General features: G+C 38.6%; 1 protein-coding gene across 1 annotated transcript in view; it reads right to left on the bottom strand.

Annotated features, from left to right (window-relative positions):
- The window catches only part of CCDC141 (coiled-coil domain containing 141), a 209,351-nt gene that overhangs the window by 124,864 nt on the left and 61,389 nt on the right, over window positions 1–23,098 (bottom strand). Inside the window, exons 5-6 of the mRNA XM_089916618.1 lie at window positions 21,305–21,558; window positions 5,055–5,171 (exon numbers count right to left, since the gene is read on the bottom strand). Of these exons, the coding sequence (XP_089772744.1) occupies window positions 5,055–5,171; window positions 21,305–21,558 (371 nt within the window). The remainder of the gene's footprint in view (window positions 1–5,054; window positions 5,172–21,304; window positions 21,559–23,098) is intronic.

The following is a 23,098-nucleotide window of genomic DNA, read 5'->3' as shown; positions in this document are numbered from 1 at the left end:
TTTACTGGTAGACTAACAAGCAATACAGAACAGCTTGCTACCATTTGACTTAGCTTACCTTCTCTATGTTACCAGATTATTTACATGTGTCTCACTAATGAATCCCCAGCTTGAGGCCTTATTTCTACTTTAAAACTTCTTTGAAAGAAACAATCCCCCTTCCTCTCCTCATACCCACACTCAAAAAGAAAAAAAAAAAAAAAGGGTAATATGCTGCTTCCTGTTTAAGGAGATCTAAAATTGGATTCCTCCTCCAGGAACAAGGAATGATATTGTTGAAAAACCACGGACAAAAACTATTTGAATGTTTACACCATGGATGGGAAAGGAAACATTTTTGGACGCACTACTAAAATGTGGGCACCTTCACAAATATTTTCTAATTGAATTATTCATGACTCCTCTTTACAGGTCAGGAAGGTGAGGCTGAGAGAGGTCAAGTGTACCCAAGATTGCAAAGTGAGCAACAGCAGGAATTCAAACCTGTTTTTTCTTATGTAGATATAACCCGAGATAGTATTGCAATCTTTATTTTTAGAAAACTCGCTAATCCAGGTAGGAAGAGGTTAGTAAAGATGGTGAAGGAAAATGTTTGAAGCAAGGTTTCTAGGTCCTTTCAAAAATCCTAACATTGTAAATAGGACCAGCATCATGGGCAAGTGATCTGTAGCATCACAGCGACATTTGTTTAGAAGTCCACATGCTTGGTTTAAGGTTCTGCTGTTGCTGTATTGAAATCTCAATATCTTTTAAAGAAAGGCCTCCATGTTTCCATTTTAAACTGGGTCTCACAAATTATGTAGCTTGTCCTTCCTGCAAGGGCCAACAAAGTGACGGTAAAGTTTATAGATAAGAGAACCTTCCTTGAGGAGACAACAGGTGGTTAGCTCTCAGTGTCAGGGCCACATGACTTTCTGGAGCAGAATAAGGTCGATGCCTTAGACAGGAGATATGCTAGGGGATAACTTTCTGGGTGTGTTGCTTTCTTTCCCCATCTGCCTGGTCACTGTTTGTCAATGTATCTTTTCAGGAAAGAAAATAGGAGCCCCAACCCAGTACCAGCCAGAGGAGAGAAACAACATTAGGATAGCACTGGAATCTGACCAGGTGGACAGCTAATATATGAGAGGGAAGCAACCTGACCTGCTTCTCAGTGCGCCCTCTTCAACTCTCCATCAAGTGAGCTGGGAAGAGTATGGGAAATGGGTCTTGGAACAAAGCACTGTCCAGACTCCAATCAGTGGGAGGTTCTCCAAGGGGTCCCCCTCCTTTGTGTGTATCTGGGGTAGAGGGGCAAACCAGAAATGGTGGAGCCCTAATTCTAACAACAGAAGCACTCAGGGGCATCTCCCCACACCTTGACCCCAGTTCACCCAGAAAAGGACAAGTTAGAGAACTGGCTTTCACACCTCCCATGCCTTACCAAGTGAAGTTGCTGGTATCCAAGGGAATATTAACTCACAGGGAAAAATAACATCTGATGAGCACAAGCAACACACCGAAATAGCTAAATCAGAGGACACAGAATTAATGCACTGGACAGACCAACAATTTAATATATGAACAAAGCACACCTTAGGATATAAAGAAGGACGTTAGACAGATGAAGCAGGAAAAAAGTTATGAGGAAGAATCAGTGTGAGGAATGGGGTATGAAAAACATAATAGCTGAAGTGAGGAACTCAGCAGAAGGGCTAAATAGAAGAGTCAGTGGACTAGAAGCCCAGGTATTATAAGGGATAAAGAAATGGGAGGCTGTTAACATTATGAAGGATAGAAGTACAACATCAATATCTATGTAATAGGACTTTCCAAAGTTATGCGGCATCTAGGAATTACCATAGTGAACATCACAAACGACCACTTAAGATCACAAACAGCTACTAGATGCAACCAGTGTTGTGGGAAGAAACACAATGAAACCTATGCCTTAATACCATCTATGCAACTTGAAAACATGTAACTCTGTATATATTTTAAGAATGGGAATATGTCTAAAGACACATATTGAACCCATTAGAGTAGGTGCCTGTGAGAATGGGGATGTGAGGAAGATAGAGAATGAAGGGGGAAATAATAAAATAAGTCAAGAGAGTAGCTGACCCGGAGATCTAGGATGAATTAAAGAGTTTGTGTAACTCTATACTGAGGACCAAACATTTAAAAATAAATAAATAAAGATAAAGGGTGGCTAGGTAGGCAAAAGGAGGCTAAATCACTAAAGTCACTAGAGAATCACAGAAAGACACTAAAAGAATGTTTCTTTCTTCTGGAAAGAGGATTTAAAACAGACATGAGTCAAACATCCTTTTTTTAATACCAGGCACTGTCCTAGGTGCTGGGAATACCAAGATGAGTAAGATACTATCTCCACATTTAAGAAATATTGCTATTTTCCCAATCTAGTCCTATCATTTCAGCCATCTGTGAAAAGGTGTTTTTCACACTCACATTGCTTTAAATTTAACAAGCATAACAGTTATTATAATCTAAATCCTGTCTCTTTTATGAGACTGAAACTTAAAGGGACTTTTAAGGTCACTTAGGCCCACCTTCTGCGGCCTCAGAATTCTCTTCTATTTTCCAACCTGCAAAGTTTACTTCCCTGTAATGACCATGCACTGTTATCATTTCTTCTCTAGGGAATGGCTGTGGATAAGTATGACCTCTGAGACAACTCCCGTCAGTCTCTTATCTCTGGGTTGAACATTGCTAGGACCTTTAACTCTCATCACAGACAAATTGGTCTGATCATTGTTTTCCCTTATTCTACCTTATTTAGGAATGATCACCCTTGCCTAACCAACCATTCATACTCCATCCATCTGCTCAAACCCCACCCTTCTAGAAAGCCAACCTGGATCACCCCAGAACAGAGTGTCACTCCCTCTTCTGCATTTATACTGATGGGGTCTCTTTCAACCCATGTGACTCAGGGACCCCTGCTGCCTTGAATAACCAGTTATCTTGACATTGGACTATCTAGTGTCCCAAATTGATGACAATTATCTTAAAAAACCTTTTCATCAATAAGTTATGTTTGAGCTTTCATCTCTAAATAGATATTCAATATTTGATAATCTCTAAAGATGCTATTGAGATTAGGGGTTCCAAAGGCCAGCCCATAGTTGAAGGAAAATCTTATATCATACAGAATGCTTTGTGGGAAGTAATAAAACATGAACTCCCAACAAAGCAAACATACAATTTTTTTTTTTTTAGAAAATAAATTTATTTGCAAGGATGCTATAGATGCTATAGGAAAATAGGCTTCTCTGCCTCAGTTTCCAAAACCAATTCGGCCTCAAAACTACTTACTGAGTACATGGGGCAATACACAGCTTCTGTATGAGATCTGTAACTGGTTCCTGAGCGGCTCAGGACCCTGAAAGGAAGTAGTCATCTTGTCTGAAATATAATGGTGTTTATCAGGAATTCATACCCTTTTCAAACAATATTTGCTTGGGTATTCATATGGCTTACTTATACATATAACCAAAATGTGTAACTCTGCTATATACATTTATCCATATAATGAAATATGCTGCAGTTAAAGGATATTAGTTTACATAGGAAAATATTTATGATAAAGTTGTAAATGAAATAAAGCATGACTCTAATGCTATGTTTCTAGGGTTGTGTATGGAAAGACTAAAAGGGAGTGCACAGAAATACTAATAACAGTTATCTTAATAATGATTATCTTTGGGTTGAAGAATTCACTTTTATTTTCCTTTTATTTTTCTTATAGTTATGAAATTTTCTATGATGTACTTTATATAATAAAATATGTATTATTAAATTTATTTCTTAAACCACTTAGGTGTACAACAACATAGGAATAATGATGGAAAGAATATCTATGTTTTTCTATTTATACACATCATCAGAGCTACAAAGGTAAACTGTAAACTATGATATAAGCTAGACTGCGGTTATACATTAACAAATATTCTACTCCAAACTGTCCTCAGGGCTGTGAGAAACCATAATAAATCCACAGTTACAGTAAATATAACCCCAAAGTATGTCCAAATATGTCCATTTTTATTTATATGTTTTAAGGAAGCAACCATCCTATGCAATTCAGGTCATCTCTTGTGCTTAGCATTTAGGAATTTTTATAGACTTTTCACTGATAAAACTTGAGTATCACACGCACAGAATAAAATGCTATATGACTTCAATGAAAAAAACCTAATTTCTCAAACAGATAAACCAAATGCTGAAAAATTTTAAAGAATTTAAAAAATCATCAGCCATAATAGTCTTTTGTAACCGAATCTTTATCAGTCAGGCAAATATTCAAACCATACACTTTGAGTACCTATGTATCCTGTAGTGTTCAAAGAGAAGCAAAAACCAGCAAATGAAAACATCATGATCCCTATGAGGAGATTTCGGTCTAGATAAACGCAACCTGCTGCCTCCCCTTCCTCCACCCCTCCAAATCCCATCCTCCCAAACATGTAAATATTTATTTGCTTTGTATTCCTTATGTTTAACCGTTGTCTATTAGTGTTGGCCCACTGTTTTCCCGAGCTTCATGACCTAGCTGTACGTACAACTATCAACCACCCAAGATATTAACAACAGAAAGTTCTCTAAATCTTGAAACTGATTAAAGTATTCACTGTTCCCACTCAATCTACTACAACTGGACTTTCATTTTTCTGCAGATAAAAATGGAGCACCTGTAAAGAACTTTGGAAAATATTTATAGACCCCACATGTACAAATGAGTCAATTTCCAAATAACAAGACACAATGGTGAGAGGTGCACTGCTATGTGTCTGCTTTGCTCCCCTGGCTCTCAGCACTTTATGGTTCCATTTTGCACATCCACACACCTACAAGTTGTTGCCTGGCTGGTAGTTATTACTTTTTGCAAAACTAAGGAATGTGAAGCAAGTTAAGGAACTAGGGAAATATAAATGGGAACAGCAAGCAAACTATACAAAGAGAGTTTTTTAGTACTCCACTAAATTACCTACAGAAGTGTATTCAAGAGAAGTCCATGCAGTTTTCAATTATTTTTTTAATGTGTCTCTTACCTTTGCTTTCATTATCAGTTCCTCGTGTTTACGAATTAGCTCCTCATTGTCTGAAAGTGATGAACCTAGACTTTGTTCCTGTAAATCTCTTATGGTTTTCTGAAACCAACAAGTAACCTAGGTAAGAAGCAACACAGACAGGTCAAATTTCAAATGATTAGAATAAATGAATAAAAATCCAGAAATCCTTCCCTAAGCTTTCAAAACTTAAGCTACTTCAATTTCTTTTTATATAAACTCACGTGTTAAGTTAATATAATCAGGTTTTTTTTCTTCATTTCAATCTCTACATGCTTAAGAGAAAAAACAAAATCATACCCCAAAATCATGAGAACAATATATCATTTCATTGGATTACATAGCATGAAGAAAATAATTCAAAATCTCCTAGCAAAGAAGAACCAAAATAGTTTCCCAAATTTTGGGAATATAATTTCTCAAATTTATATTCCCCTATAAACCATGCATTCTTTTAGAATATAAGATTATGAATCTGAGTGTAGTTACACAGACTCACATGAAGATATTAAATAGCATATGTAGAATTATGTTTCTACTATTAAAAGACAATGCAGGGCTTCCCTGGTGGCGCAGTGGTTGAGAGTCCGCCTGCCGATGCAGGGGACACGGGTTCGTGCCCTGGTCTGGGAAGATCCCACATGCCGCGGAGCGGCTGGGCCCGTGAGCCATGGACGCTGAGCCTGCGTGTCCGGAGCCTGTGCTCCGCAACGGGAGAGGCCACAAGAGTGAGAGGCCAGCGTACCGCAAAAAAAAAAAAAGACAATGCAAAAATACTTATTTTGTTGCAATTGCTGAAAATCTGTATTCAGAAAATGACATGGAGAAGTTATTAAAATTCCATTGACATTATAAATGTCTAAGGGCATAACTCACATTCATTTAGACTTGATTTACAATATGTGCCTTACACAGTGTTAAAACAACAAATAACAAAAGACTTGAAAGAAGCTGTGCTTTTAAAAATGATGATGTAAGTTGACGTGAGACTGATAACATGTGGCCCCTGGATGCAGATTCCTTATCCCAATTAAAGGAAAGAGAATTGGAGTTTTACTCTCAAATCTTATACAGTATTATTCTCATGATCACATCATAGCTACTGATTCGTAAGAACCCCACTACATGCTAAACAGTTTGCTAGTTGATTTTGGGCATCATCTCTTTTTCTCTCAACAACTCTATAAAAAGTATGATATCGACACTGTAGAGATGAGGAGAGGTTAAGGAGCTTATCCAGGGCCATACAGTAAGTGGCAGAGCTGGGATCTGTCCCCATACCTACATTACTCCAAAGTCCATGCTCTTTCCACTGTGCCCTGCTACCATCCTTGGGTAACTTGAAGTCTGAGGTCATCAGGGGAAATTACTTCACATCTGAAAAATGAATCCTGGCAGCCCACTCAAAGTGGTGGCACTGCCCAGGATATACACTAGGTCTTTCTCCAGCCTAGCTTGTCTTGTCTGCCACAGCGCCAGGATTTCTCTGAATTCTTATAACACGGAGAGACATGTGAAGCAGGTGGCCAAAGAGAAAGCTACGTTAGTCCTGAAGCTCCACACAGCAAACAAACATAACAGGGCTCCCCTGGAGGTGCAGTGGTTAAGAACCCGCCTGCCAATGCAGGGGACATGGGTTCGAACCCTAGTCTGGGAATATTCCACATGCCATGGAGCGACTAAGCCTGTGCACCACAACTACTGAGCCTGCGCTCTAGAGCCCGCGAGCCACAACTAATGAGCCTACGTGCCGCAACTACTGAGCCCACGTGCCGCAACTACTGAACCCTGTGCGACTAGAGCCTGTGCTCCACAAGAGAAGCCACCGCGATGAGAAGCCCGCGCACCACAAAGAAGAGTAGCCCCCGCTCACCACAACTAGAGGAAGCCCGAGTGCAGCAACTAAGACTCAACGCAGCCAAAAATAAACAAAATAAGATAAATAAATTTATTTTAAAAAAGACGGCAAACTTAATGGATAAATGTTAAAAAAATAAACATACACCACAAACACACACACACACACGCACACTACACAGAAGTCAAGTTAGGGTTTACGGAGAAGAATACACTCCTTTACCATTACAGGGCTGATATCACAAAGCTGATTATGAGATCAAATGTCTATACCAACACTTAGCATCTTCCAGCATGGAACAGGCAGTAAAATAGGCAGCAACGGGGTTTCTCCAGCTTTCTGCTAATTGGAAATCTTTGTTGACCAGCATTTTAGGCTACTGTCAGTGCAAAGAAAAGAATAACGGTGACCCTGTAGCAGTTTTCATGTGAAGTACGCCTCATTCTCTTCAGAACATTTGGTGATCTGTGCACAATACCCATATTAGCCGGTCCCCATATCTCAAGTACGGTGTTTATGTATTTACAATTATTTGAGGATGGTTTGTCTTTCTGGCATCCCAATTAGAACTAAATGATATGTATTATGTGCATATCAGAACCCCCAGAGAGTATTTTATCAAGAGCTATAAAATTTGTACATTAATTTATTAAATTTTTATTAAAATTTCTCACAAAAGAGGCAGTAGGCCCATATAAAAACACAACTAGAGGAATGATTTAAGGGTTTCATCAAAGAAAAATGGATCCTGAACATAACAAACTTTCAGAGATCCTTTATTTTATTAAGTACTGGGAGTGAGCTTTATTTTTAGCTAAAGTGGTAGGAACTCAAAAATCTCAAGAATGCTTTAATAGGGAAAGTTAATATAGAATCTGAGTGAAGAAAACATGGATACAAACAGGTGTTCACTAATCTCTAAAAACAGGTGAGAAGTCTGAACCCTCAGATAATCTTATTAAATTCTGTGAGTCAAAGACTTGTTATCTAACATATGCCAGCAGTGATGAAAGCTGGGAAGGAGCAAGATGTTTTGATTTTTTAAAGGTATTTACTGACCTCATCCCCTAGATTTGGCAAATACTGTTTCAGCTCCCCCCAAAAGGATACTATTCCCTTGGGCATGGCAATACTAAATATTACCTATAAGAGAATGTAAGATCTTTGGTGGTATTCCATATATCCTGATCACATACCTGCCTGATAAAGCATACTGGCTCTCTAGATCTACACATTTTTACTACCAAATGCACCCTGGGAAGAAACATAAAAACAGGTTGGCATAACACTCAGAAGAAAATGGTTCATCGTCAGGGTGTTACATCTCATCATGAGGCAGTCACATACATGAGCAGCCTCTTAGATCAGATTTACTTTGTGTGCTGGGAGATGCACGCAGAACAGACTCTCAGAGTCCATCTGATGTCAAAGCAAGACACCCTAAATAACCGACAGCATGTCAACCATAATGTAAATCAGTCATTGAATCCCGTGAGTAGCTATTGCAGACAGCTGCACAGATATTCCAAGAGCACTTTTTATAAGCGTTTAAATTATATCAGCTGCTGTTCGAAAGCCTCAGTGATAAGTACAGTAAATGATGCATCAGGACATTCTATTCTATAGAACATGGTCCCTGCAAAAGGATAAAAACATGAGCCAAGGGTTGGGGGCATGTGGAAAGAAAGGAAGAACAAAAAGCATTCAGAGTATGCACAGGAAATTGGTTCTGGGCAATGATGGATTAAAAGGTAAAGCAAGAATATTTTTACTTTCTCTTCGCAGTTCCTACCTTTCAGATTGATCTAAGTGATATGTTTGTAGCCATCCCACCTGTCTGACATGACATTCTAAGTACTCAGTACTCAGAGGAGGTAGAACTAAGGTAGAGAAGGAGTGGGGTAGATCTTTTTTTGCGGAGAGGAGGTGGGGATTGGAGGGGAAACACTTACTAGAGGTTGAAGGGAGCCAGAGAGAAAGGGAAGGGAAATCAACAAAGACGCAAAGAAGGAGCAATCAGGGATGTTCAGTGAAAACCAAGAGCTGCCTTGGAAGTTAAAGAGAGATGCCAGGAAGACTCAGTCAAATGGTGTAGATCTGCTTTGTCCTATACTGTAGCTACTAACCACAAATGGCTTCTGAGTACTTGGAATGTGACAAATCCAAATTGAGATGTGTTCTAAGTAAAAAATAGCTGATTTCATAGACTTAGTATAAAAAATAATGAAAATATCTTGTTGATAGTTGATATTGATTAAACGTTGAAATGCTATTTTAGATATGTTGGATTAAACAAAATATATTACTGCTTTTCTTTTTTTATGTGACTTTTTTCTCTTTAAATTTTTTTTCACTTTTTTAATGTGGCTACTAGAAATTTAAAATCACATTTATGGCTTGTATTATATATTTTATTGGATGATTCTGTAATTCAAGGATATTCAGAATATCCTTATTTGTTAAATGTAGATCTAAGGACTGAGTATTAATTAAGGGTAATTTAAAATAGTGGAGTCAAGAGAATGGTGGGATGAGATTATGGTTGGTAAACATGAATAGACCACTGAGTGGTGGTGAGGAAGTAGAGCTAATGACTCTTTCAAAGAAGCTTATTGGATAAGGAAAGGGGGGATTGGTTGACAGCTTCAAGGAAAGCAGAGGTAACAGAGGGGTTCTTTCCAACTTTTTCATTTGACTAGATGAGACGTAAGCATTTTTTGTAGGTGCGGGGTACTGAAGATGCATTAAGGAAAGTTGAGGCAGGAATGTATACCAGAAAGAGTGGGAAGGTGGGAAGAAAGCACTACTGACCTTATCAGCTTTGGGCAAGAAAAGGCTAGTTTTTTCTTGTTGAATGATCCAGTCTCACCTGACCCCTACTGGGAGATAAGAATGAGGAAAGTGAGAGAAGTGAATAGGACCTTCCCAGAGCGGTGTCAGGTACTATCGGCAGGTCTCAGGTTACCTCACCCAATCCTTATACCTCCTATGATGGAGGCAGTTGCTTTTTCAACAGATAAGGAAACTGAGCCCCAGTCAGGGTAAGCAATTCATCTAAGGTCACACAACCAACAAGAGGAAAGTCCTACAGGTCAAGGCAGAAATGCCATAGTCAGAATTCATGCTTCCCTGTCTAGTGTTTTTTCTTCTCATCATATCCATCTGTAGAACCAAAGGATTCCAGGGAAGAGGAATGTTTCTTATTACACTATGTTCACGAATGTTCTTAAGATAAAACTAAAACGCAACACTATAGTTACAGAATCTAATTCTAACATGGAAGTAAGCCCTGTGAATAATCGCGGGGGCTCAGTGGACATACTGTGGTAGAGAGGAGAACGGATGTGTGGGCCAGGTCTGCCAGAAGGAGTGCCTTAGAGGAAGAGGCCGGCTGCGGGCAGAGGTGACAGCAAGGACAAACTGAGAATTCCAGTTCCCAAACAGCAGGTGCCAAAGACAGGACTAAAACACGGGGGACACAAGCAATAGAAAAATGCTTTCTGACAACAAGGATAAACAACTCAGGTGGCAAGAAGGTGAACTTTTGCTGCAGCCCAAAGCTAGGCATCACACTGCCATAAACCATCACGGTCTCTTTTTCTGCAATTTGTTCTACAATCCAAGATCTGATCTTATTTTTTGATCTTTGTTTAAAACTATGCTGGGGGAGGTGAACTAGCAATAAGTAATTCAAACATCTTAACAGAAATGCTTAAGGGAAGATGAAAATCTCTCCAAATCACTTTCATTTTCTTTTCCATGTGCAGAACAGTTTTTTTTGGTTTTGTTTTTTTTGCGGTACGCGGGCCTCTCACTGTTGTGGCCTCTCCCGTAGCGGAGCACAGGCTCCAGACGCGCAGGCTCAGCGGCCATGGCTCACGGGCCCAGCCGCTCCACGGCATGTGGGATTTTCCCAGACTGGGGCACAAACCTGTGTCCCCTGCATCGGCAGGCGGACTCTCAACCACTGCGCCACAAGGGAAGCCCCAGAACAGTTTTTGACGAATAAACAGTTACTATTAGAGACAAAAAACTGATAAAGGAGGAAAAAGACATCAGTTATGTATCTTCTTTAACTCAAGATGTTTTGATAGTCTCTTCCAATTATCAAAGATGCACACATATACAAAGGTATTTTCAATTATAGTTGATAGCCTCAGGTGACAGTTCTAATGTCTACTTTGATTTTGAAGGCATGTTAGTATTATAACAACCATTTTAGCTCCCGTAAGATTTTGTTCTTTTTCTTTTTTACAGTAGGGAAACCAGTTGTCATTATTTTGTATTAGGAAACCTGGTCAAATGTGCTCTGTATTTAACTAGGCAATAACCAGACTTCAAATAACCATTAGCTCCATTAGGTGATAACGGATATTAGGAGAAGAGGCATGGAAACGTGTCTCTGATGATTGTACTTGAGGGCTTGGGAGCAGAGAAAGAAAAAGAATTCCTGCCAAAAACGTGGCTTGGGATGTATTCTGGGACTGATCTAATTATTGGCTTGTTATTATTTGGACTTCATCTCAGAGACTCTAGGAGGACAAAGCTCACAATCTTCTTTTGTGGAACTTGAAAGCCCTCCATGACTTATTGAAGTCAACTGGAAGGTATTAGTATCTCCTCAACAAATGATCAGATCCCAGTATTCTCTACTGATGTGCAGTAGGAAAGCTAAAATATGTTGTTTGTCTTGAGGCAAAATTTTTGTTACTTTAACAGCTTCACAGATAATCTATCTCCCTGTCTGGAACCATAATTTTATGTATTTAATTATTCTACTTGTGCTAACATATTTGTCTTCTGATTATTCTGACTTGTCTTAACATATCATTTCTCTTCTCACATCTATATTTCAAGAAAAATGGCACTAAGGACTTCTTCCCTTCCCAAGACTGCCCTCAACTCTTGTTTGTGTTTAGGCAGCTTCTTAACCTCCTACTACTTAAACAGTCCAAACTATTTAGTCCAATGAATAAAATCAATACAGTAGTAGTCTCTGGACCTAAATTCTATTCCTAGCATTAACTCTGAGTCATTGCTAAGAATCTTACCAGCAGTGGAAGGAAGTCTTTTTTTTCAAGAAGGAAACAGAGACCCAGCCAAGTGTCCTGTTGATGTGCATTTCTGCCTAAGATACCTAAGGCATGGTTTTCCCAGTATAACTTAGGGTTCCACCCTAAATGATCTGGAGCCATTCACTGTGTGTGTGTGCGTGTGTGATAGAGAGAAAGAGAGAGGGAGAGAGAGGAACATACAGGGCTACTTGGGAGTGAGACGAAAGTCTGACATTTTCATATTATCATCCCAGATCCTAGGTCATGCAGCCTAAGGGAGTTCATACTGAAGCTTTGGCCTAAACACCTAGTTGTCAGAAAAAATGAGAGCCAGAAACTATCATATTGACAGGATAAATAACTGTTACATTTTACAGGATGTTTTAATCCTTTTAAAGTGTGCCATTTAGTTTGTTTGCTTTTGAGTTGCCCTATAAAAAGCATTAAAATTAATTGGGCCTCTTTGCTTGTCTTTGGGAACCATGAAAATGAGGGTAGAGGAGAGAATGAGTCCCACTCCCTGCCCAGTATGGGGTGGCAGTGGTGTTGAGAAAAGGAAAGCCAACCATCTCCAGCACCAGAGGCAGGGAAGAAAAAGAGCTCAGGATGGTGGAAAGATACACAGGCAGCCCTGGGGCTTAGCAGACAGCTCAAGTAACAGCTGCCAACTTTGTCACACAATGGAAGGTGCGTACAACGGGAGCAGTGAAGAGCCTTTTCCAGGTAGCATACACATCAAACAGCTTTGTCATCAGTCTTATCACTGCTGAGAAGGTAATTTAGTCACAGTGTGTGTGCCCCAACCCTCTTACCAACTTAAGTAACTGTGCCCAATTAAAATGTTGTGAAGCCATCAGTCCAACTGAATGGTATACTGAAGTGAAAAACTAAGCTTAATGAAAATGTAATCAATTACAATAGGTATAAATGAGCTAAAGAAATAGCTAAAGGGTGGAGAAAGGGAGAGGAAAATTGATTTTTAACTTCATCTTACAAATAGAGTTGACCTTTTGAATAAAGTAGGCTGGATACCAAGCCATGAAATGGCATTTATTCCCCCTCCACATAATTTTAGAAAGCTAAGATTATCTAGTGATTTAGAGAATTGGTATGGGATCTGGGTAATATGTAGGATTTTAATGTGCTGGTGATTATCCAGTAAAGCTCAGAAACTAACCATCGAAAGATGTAGTGATATGGTGAACATTTATTGAGCACTTACCATATGCCAAGCCATGCTCTAAGAATATTTACATATATAATCTTCTTTATTTTTATAACAAATTTATAAATAGACACTATTATTATTCCCATTTTACAGAAAAGGAAACTGAGGCACAGAGGCTGAGTAGCTTGCCCAAAGTCATAAAGCAAGTAAATATAAAAGTTGGGATTGATATCCACACCATCTATACCAGAGTCCTCTGTTACTACCTTTGACATGCAGTGTCATTGAAAGTAATGGTAGTAGCAAGCATTCTAATTAGGAGGGGGTTCTATTGCTTTCAAAATCATGTTTCTCCTACAAACACTTTAAGATACTTTGTATTTAACCTGGCATAACTTAGAGTGAATTCTAGAGGCAGCCTATGTGCTAAAATGAAATTCTGTGATAAATTTTAATCTATGAGTGGTTGGAAAGTCATATATATCTGTTACTGGATTGAACTATCAGATACCAGTATCCAATAATAAGATAATTCAACCCTTATTTAAGTCTTATGCCACCCAATGTTAAAAAGCTATATTCACAGGAAGCGGGGGGAAGATAAATTAGGGGTTTGGGATTAACATATACACACTACTATATATAAAACAGGTAAACAAGGACCTACTGTATAGCACAGGAAACTATACTCAATATCTTGTAATAACCTATAATGGAAAAGAAGCTGAAAAAGAATATATATATATAGAGAGAGATATACACACATATATATGTGAATACCTTTGCTGTACACTTGAAATGAACAGAACATTGTAAATTAACTATACTTCAATTAAAAAATTAAAGCTAAATTCAAAGAAAGATAAAACTTTGCTATGTTGTAGCCACTAAGCTAGGCACTTTTGTTACCTCATATTAATTTAAGCTGGTCAACCACTCAACCTCTAAATCCTAGTTAGAAGGTAGCATCATACAAAGGAGAATATACATGCATGTGCACACATCTGTGAGCACACACACACACAAACACACAGAACTTTACAGTTGCCCAGCAGGTACAAGACTGGTGCCCTAAGGCTGTGCTTATATGTGTCATCACTGATATCACTTAAATTACCTATTAACAAAGAATATGATTACATATGGTTACATGATTATGATATACATGGTACTCAAATTATAAAAACTTCCAAATGTGAATTCTATTACCCATTTCTCCTCCCACAAAGATGGGTATCTTGTAAGCATATGTGATCTGGGTAGTAAAAATATTATCTGCCTTTATGTCTTATTTAATTCTCCTAGATGTCCTTGATACTGTCTTGTAAAAAGAGGCCATGAATAACCTAGTTTTAATTTGTTTGTCTCAGTTATTCCTGACTGGAGCAATTGAGAAAAATTACATTCATAAATCTTCTTGCCAAGATAATTAATTATGCACGAAATGCTCCAAGCTGCTTCTGATTTTCATTAATGAAGCAGATTATCTGCAAAAACAGACGAGGCTGGAGCTGGGAAAAAAGGTCAGCTGCTCATCTTTAAATGTAAAACAAGTGCACTTTTTTACATCTGAAAACAATGATAAAGAGAGGCCATGCTGTGATTATGTTTTTCAGGCTATCACGTCCCAATTAAGATAGAAAACTATGTGGTCTTCATCTGCCTTTTTTTCTGCAACTGATGTAAATCTTAAGTCGCCATCATTCTGGTCACCTAATTTCTTTTCCAAAGGAGAATTAGCTAAACTACTATAGTTCAAAAGCATTAGGCTATAAGCATTTAGAAACAGAGAAGCACTAAATGCATCTTTTAAATGGCTCTTATGAGAAGATGCATTAGATATTCAGACATCCACATTATTATTCATTAGTAATCTTTGCTCTAATTCTCCGTTTAATTTTCCTTCTTTTTACATGGTTAAAATGATTGACAAAGCTGATATTTTATTAATGGAAGGTTTGACAGCTTCTATGTTCCCTTAAAAAGCAGTACAGAACTGACAAAAATATCTTTACCCTCCAATGAACATGTGCCTCTGTGGTTCCACAATGTTCTAGGCTTATCAGGTAGATCTTCCGGGAACATGATAATCATAGAACTCAAATTATTAACAGAGTTACACTCAATTTGGTGTCCTTGCTGCTATTCTTCCCCATTGCATCATCAACAAAACTTTAAAATAGAACATTCAGGAAAAACTTGAAAACTTAGGTAAGTTAATTATGTTTGTACCTATCTGGATTTAAAAATATTTCCTTGCTCACATAATTACCAACACAGTAAACATTAATTATTGTTTCTAATATTGAGAAACTGAAGAGACTCTACTTCTTCATCAGTAAGATATTATTTAAATTGTGCTATAGTCAAATAGTGACATACTACATGAAAATTATCTATGGTACTTCTGACATAAGACTATGTCTATGACGTGTTCAATTTGATATTAGGTAATAAGATAGTATGCATAGGTTAATTCCATTAGTTTTTGTTTGCTTGTTTTGTTTTTTCTTTAATAAATGTGTGTGTGCCTGTGACTACGATCATGCTTGGATAAAGGTCTAAAAGGTGGCAGCATGTCAAAGGCTAATCACAATTATCTGTATGGATAGTAATCTCATCTACAGTTTTAACTCATTAATAAGAGAACATTATTAAGTCACAAGCAGAAAATAATACAACTATATTCTTGTTTTAAATCATTAATTGAGTGCCCATTGAACAGTATGGCTAAGATTACAAAAGTGACTTGTACTTGATCACACCTTGTGAATGCAAAATAAATAATGAAATTAGCCTTTAATGCGAGTCTTTATGTGAGCAAAGAAGGGTAGGACTGGGGGGGTATGTAATGGGTTGGGCCTTCACTCTTCTTTTCAGACATGATGATAAAAAATGTTAATACTAATATAGCAGTTTTCATGTGCCAGGTACAGTTCTAAGCACTTGACATATAATAACTCATTTGATGATTCTAACACTATGGTGTAGGTACTATTACATCACATTTTACAGAAAACAACCTCAGGGAGGTTAAATAACTGCTCAGTTACTCAGCTGGCAAATGGTGCAGTCAGGATTTGAACCCAGCAAACAATCTGGCCCCAGGATCTGTGCTCTTACAAGCACACAGAAACAACAGTGACAGTGATTATTTACTCGAGCTGCTGTCACTGGTATTAGCAAAAGAAAGTGTAACATGGGATGTTTTAAAATTAAGAGCCTTAAATTTTATATTTAAGGAAATGACTTATTTATTGACCAATTTTTAACATTTATTTATTTGGTCTCATGATCTTTTAAAAATTTTTATTGAAATATATTTTATTTATAATGTTGTGTTAGTTTCAGATGTACAGCAAAGTGATTCAGTTATATATATATTCTTTTTTAGATTCTTTTCCATTACAGGTTATTATAAGATATTGAGTATAGTTCCCTGTTCTATATAGTAGGTCCTTGTTTATCTATTTTATTAGTAGTGTGCATATTTTATTTTATTTTATTTATTTATTTTTTGCGGTACGCGGGCCTCTCACTGTTGTGGCCTCTCCCGTTGTGCAGCACAGGCTCCGGACGCGCAGGCTCAGCGGCCATGGCTCACAGGCCCAGCCGCTCTGCGGCATGTGGGGTCTTCCCGGACCGGGGCACGAACCCGTGTCCCCTGCATCGGCAGGCGGACTCTCAACCACTGCGCCACCAGGGAAGCCCAGTAGTGTGTATATTTTAATACCAAACTCCTAGTTTACCCCTCCTCCCCCACCTTTCCCTTTTGGTAACCGTAAGTTTGTTTTCTATCTGTGAGTCTATTTCTGTTTTGTAAATAAGTTCATTCGCATCATTTTTTTAGATTCCACATATAAGTGATGCCATATGATATTTGTCTTTCTCTGTCTGACTTACTTCACTTAGCATAATAATCTCTAGGTCCATCCACGTTGCTGCAAATGGCATTATTTCATTCTTTTTAAGGCTGAGTAATATTCCATTATGCATATGTACCACGTCTTCTTTATCCATTCATCTGTCGATGGACATTTAGATTGCTTCCATGTCTTGGCTACTGTAAATAGAGCTGCAATGAACACTGGGGTGCATGTATCTTTTTGAATCATAGTTTTCTCCTGATATATGCCCAGGAATGGGATTGCTGGATCATATGGTATCTCTGTTTTTAGTTTTTTAAGGAACCTCTACACTGTTCTCCATAGTGGCTGCACCAATTTACATTCTTAGCAACAGTGTAGGAGGGTTCCTTTTCTCCACACCCTCTCCAGTATTTATTATTTATAGACTTTTTGATGATGGCCATTCTGACCGGTATGAGATGATACTTCATTTGTAGTCTTGATTTGCATTTCTCTAATAATTAACGATGCTGAGCATCTTTTCATGTGCCTGTTGGCCATCTGTATGTATTCTTTGGAGAAATGTCTATTTAGATCTTCTGCCCATTTTTTGATGGAGTTGTTTGTTTTTTTGATATCGAGCAATACGAGCTGTTTGTATATTTCTGAAATTGACCAATTTTATTTAAAATAATATTTATCCTTAAGATTATTACTAAATTGATTTTGGTTCTAGACTATTAGGAGTAGAGTCTAAGTGAAAGCCTGGTTCTTTTAACCACAACTGTGCATCTTAAAGCCTTACTATACCTATGGCAGCCTCCAAAAACTAAACAGTATTAAGAAACTTAGACACGTATAACAACAGTAATGCTAAACTCAGGGGAAAGAATAGGAACCGAATGAGAAAGAATTCGTAAGTTGTAAGGTTTAACCAAGCAGAGGGAGGACAAGGAAACTAATATTTATTAAGCATCTTTTAAAATGGTAGGCATTGTACTACATGTTTTACACATGTTATTTCATTTAATCCTTAGAACAACTCTGTGAATTAAGTGTTATTATTTCCAATTTAAAGATGAGACTTATTAAAATAACAATGAGGTACCACAATGCACCTATCAGAGTGGCCAAAGTCCAAGACACTGATAACACCAAGTGCTGACAAGGATGTGGAGCACCAGAAACTCTCTTTTAAAAGTGGTACAGCCACTTTGGAAGGCCATTTGGCTGTTTCTTATACTCTTAGCATATATCATCCAGCAACTGTGTTCCTTGGTATTTACCCAAATGAATTCAAAATTTATGTCCACACAAAAACTTGCACATGGATGCTCATAACAGCTTTATTCATAATTGCCAAAACTTGGAAGCAACCAAGACGTCTTTCAGTAGGTGACTGGATAAATAAACTGTGGTCCATCCAGACAATGGAATATTATTCAGCACTAAAAAGAAACGGTTATCAAGCCATGAAAAAACATGGAGGAATCTTAAATGCATATTAATAAGCAAAATAAGACAATCTGAAAAGGTTACATACTGTACAATTTCAGTTATATGACATTCTGGAAAAGGCAAAACTATGGAAACAGTAAAAAGATCAGTTGTTGCCAAGAATTAGGCAGGGAGGGATGAAAAGGAGGAGAACAGAGGATACGTAGGGCAGTAGAATTATTCTGTATACTGCAATGGTGGATACATGTCATTACACATTCTTTCAAACCTATAGAATGTACTGCACCAAGAGTGAACCCTAGTGTAAACTATGGATTTGGGGTGATAATGATGTGTCAATGCAGGTTCATCAATTGTAACAAATGTCCCACTCTGATGGGGGATGCTGATAATGGGGGAGGCTGTGCACGTATGGGAACAGAGGGTACCATGTACTTTCCACTCAATTTCTCTGTGAATCTAAAACTGCTCTAAAAAATAAATTCTATTTAAAAAAAGCACTCCCTCAAAAAAAGAGCACATACTTCCACCAAAACATGATACCCCATAAGTTAGAAAACTCACCAAGTCAAAAACCTTCTGTAATACCTTACTTTAGTTATTATCAAATCATCTTTCTGATTCTAGGGTTGGCAAGGTATCTAGATCTCCCTCAAGTATATGACTGGATTAGATAGTTCATTTTGAATCTTCATGTGATTTTTTTTTTTTTACTGCAGAGGATAAGTGGATGAGTATTGCCACAGTCTTGAAGCAGAATGGCAAAATTACTACCTTAAAAATAAATAAATAAAACTTACTGTAGCTGCTTTTTCAATCTTGGGAAATTGTCCAGTGTTTGGGAAGCCTCTTTGCAGATAGAATGTCTCTGGATAAGAGAGGTCGTGGTTTAAAAGGGATAAACTACTCTGTATGATAAAGTAAGAGGAGTTTTTAGTGTATTCTTGGAAGCACCAGAGGCAGGGTTTGGGGGTTATGAATTCAATAGAAAGAAATAAGAGGAAGGTTCTTCTTAAGGGGACAGCAGCTCTGGGAACATGGTGTCAGGTCAGGATTAGGGGAGAGAGAAAAGGACAAAGAGAGAGAAAGAAAGAGAGGGAGAGAGTGCCATATGATATGGAGGACAAGGAACTTTGGAAACAGTTGTCTGATAAACAACTTTAAGTTTATTCTTGTCCTGAGCATTAGTTCTCCTTTGTTATACCAGAATCATCAGTTAAAGACTATTGCATTGGATAACAGCATTCTGGGTAATGAGCATATGAAGGTGGGGTGGGGGAAGAACTAAATTGGGGAGGCGCTATGGCTTGGCAGGCAAAGCACAGAAGAAGCAGGACAGTGAATGGTAGCAGTCAAGACAAAAGGGCTGAAGGTGGAGGTGGGTTGGAAAGTATATAGTGACTTAAAGAAGGAGATGACAAAATGCAGGCCGACTGTATGTCTGGAGGTGTCTGCATTTGGGTGTCTGCTCTATGTCACCTCCTCAGAGAGGCCTTCTGTGATTCCTTCTCTGATTAAAAGTAGACCAACACAAGTCAAAATTCACTGCCCTAGTTGATCTTTATGGCACTTGTCATTGTTCATTTGTTTATCATAGGCCTTTCTCATCACACTAAAACAGTGGTTCACATCTGGGGGCAATTTGCCCCCCAGGGGACAGTCAGCAATATCTGGAGACCTTTTTTGGTTGTCACAACTAGAGTATGTTCTACTGGCATGTGGTGGGTAGAGGCCCTGAATGTTGCTCAACACCCTAGAGTGCCCAGGACAGCCTCTCCAAAGGAGTTACCTAGCACTGGCTATCAACAGAGCTGAGGATGAGAAAATGCACTAGAAGGAAAATTCCTGGAGGAAACGGACTTTATCTTGTGTGTTATGTATCCCTAGTACTTATAATAGGATCTGGGTACACAGTAGGTACTCAATAAGTATAAGTTGAAAGGTTAATCATTTAAATCCTCATTTTTCCAGCTTGAAAGAACCAGTTTCTCCTGGACTCATATTTGCTACCAGCTGTATGTCTATCTCTCCAGTTCGGATCAGAGCAATAATATAAAATATATGAAGAGACCCCTTTCCTATGCATCCAGACCAGGAGATGTCCTTCCACATCATTTCTCTCTGAAAATTCCCTCCAGTTAATCTGTACAGATTAAAGCATGGGCTTGGGGCAGTTATAAATATAGCCATAAATATCCTACCTATTTGAGTTGGGGGTTTGCAAAGAGAGTTCTATCTACGCTTACTCTCAAGTGATCGGGACACAAGGAACGCACAGCAAGCACATTGACAACTGACCAGAGCTGGGCCTGCAGTCTGAGTAATGAGCTCTAACAAGCCTGCAAACTCATCAACCTCCCACCCCAAAGCCCTCTAACCACTGAGCATCCAGACACAGGCCAAGGTCATATTTCTTCATTGGTGCCAGGCTACTCTTCTAAGAACATTATCTCTATTTCGGGCTGACAGACTTTTTCACTGGCATTAGCAGCATCATGCCTCCCCAACATTCAAGAAAATTGCAATGAACTTTTCAGAATTTCAAAGAAATGTAACTAAAGGTAGTGACCTGGACAGAAGCACGAAAGAGAATCCAACAGTAGAACCTAGTCATTTTCAAAACTGCTAGGGGGTATTCTCCCATTTAAAAAATCAGTATTATAATGAGAAGAAATAAAATCTTTGTTTTTATATTACTTGCTTGGGAAAACAACTGGTAGTCTGAATCAAAGACCAAAAGATTTGACCATGATGACTGAAAAGCTGCCCCAGGAAATGGCTCATCCACATAACAAGCAAACTTCATTAGACAAGGTCAGGGCACCATCAGTGCCCCTTTGGGTTACCTGACTTTCTCGTTGGTCCCACTGACATATCTGCAGAACCTGACTCAATTCCTGCTGCTGTTGCTTCAGGTACTTGTCTAATTGCCGTCTCCTGTCTTGGAGAAGTTCAAGAAGACTGTCAATCTTCAGGCAGCTGTTTTGAGCTCCCTGAATCATCTCGGGATTCACAATAGGTCCATCACACTTGATTTTTTCTATGAAGTCAGTGAGTTGTTGACTTTTGTTTAAAAGGGCTAGAGATCGTTCTAAGAGTTCTAGAAGAAAATTAGAAAAAAGAATAGTGATATGAGCAAGTTTTTATATAGTAATATTTGGATTCATCATATAATTTAAAATATATGTAACCTTCTATTAAAAATAAGGAATTCAAATGTGTAAACATAAAATGCCTCCAATACAACTGGTCAAATACCTTGGCCTAACTGCTATGGCGCTAACTGCCAAATGGTAGGATGCCGAAGTTCAGTGATGGCATAAATCAGTACAGGGGAGTGGAAAGACTGTGAGATTTGGGCACTGGTTCAGTTGGTTTTTAGTGGTGATATGCTGGTTAAGGTGCCTACTCTCCTTGTAGTGCTCTACATCCTGAGGTGATTGGACTAAATCTGAGGTTTAAAGGCTAATGACTGCAGTAACCAAACAAAAGCTCAGTGAATATGCGGGCCAGGTACCCAGACGTCAGGGACTATGACAAAGTGGAAAATACATGACCAGTCTCACAGGATCTGCTGTCACTCAGTGTCGACCAACTGTGGACATGAGGAAATACAGGGTCAGTGTTGATGGGGCTTCCAATTTTTAAAGAATTATAAACACGGATTTTTATGTGAAAGCTTCTGATTTTTAACTGTTGTGTAATTGGTATTTTTTAAATTAAAAAATACTGAAGGATCAACAAAACATGGCTCTCTGGCAAATGGGCCACTGGTTTGCGCTCTCTGGAGTAGACAGCATTATTGGTGTGGGCAACATCTGGTAGAAATGGGAGCTTAAGCCTGAAAACTGAAGGACTACCAAGGGAAAGAGTATAGATGGGGGAGTTGAGAGTAGCACTTTGAGGGTCCCCAACCTCACTTGGGGATCCATTGGAAGAGCCCTTGGGAAACTATCCATTCCCCACAAGCCAGAAAACGTCATCTGTTTCCTGGATTTGTGCAGTCACCTCTTAATTGCATCTCCTCTCCAATCCATTTCATCCATTCTCCATATATTAGAAAGATCATTTCTAAACACTCTCTCTCTCTCTCTCTCTCTCTCTCTCTCTCTCACACACACACACACACACACACACACACACACACACACACATCAATGGCTTCCCAGTGTCTTAGAATTAAGGACAGACCCCTTAACATGATTTCAGTTCTGGCATGGTCTGGTCCTTATTTTCCCTTTCAGATTGTCTCAACCTCTTTACCTCCATCCATATCTTCTTTAAATACCTCACACATGGTATACTCCTTGTTGCCCCAGAACTTTTTACTACATTCTCTGCCAGGGATACCATTCTCCTCAACACATTCCTTCTCCACCTTTATTCTACTCATACTTCAGGTCTTAGTCAATTGTCAATTCCTCAAAGGACAAACCAGACTGGACCAAATCCTCCTATTAAGTGTTCTCATAGCCGGATGTTCCTCTCATTCACAGCTGTTATCACAGCTATAGTTCTACATTTATGCATTGGGTTAGCTGACTAAAATCTGTCTTTGCCACTAGGCTCCAATGCACATATGAGGACAGGGACGGTGACAGTATCCTCAGCACTAGCATAGTGACTGGCACAGGGGAGGT

This window comes from Delphinapterus leucas, chromosome 8 (assembly GCF_059928025.1).
Source record: "Delphinapterus leucas isolate spDelLeu-1000000601 "Yukka" chromosome 8, BTC_Dleu_Yukka2, whole genome shotgun sequence".
Classification (NCBI taxonomy): domain Eukaryota; kingdom Metazoa; phylum Chordata; class Mammalia; order Artiodactyla; family Monodontidae; genus Delphinapterus; species Delphinapterus leucas.
The sequence above is the reverse complement of the archived record's forward strand: the minus strand, read 5'-3'. Positions and strand labels throughout refer to the sequence as shown.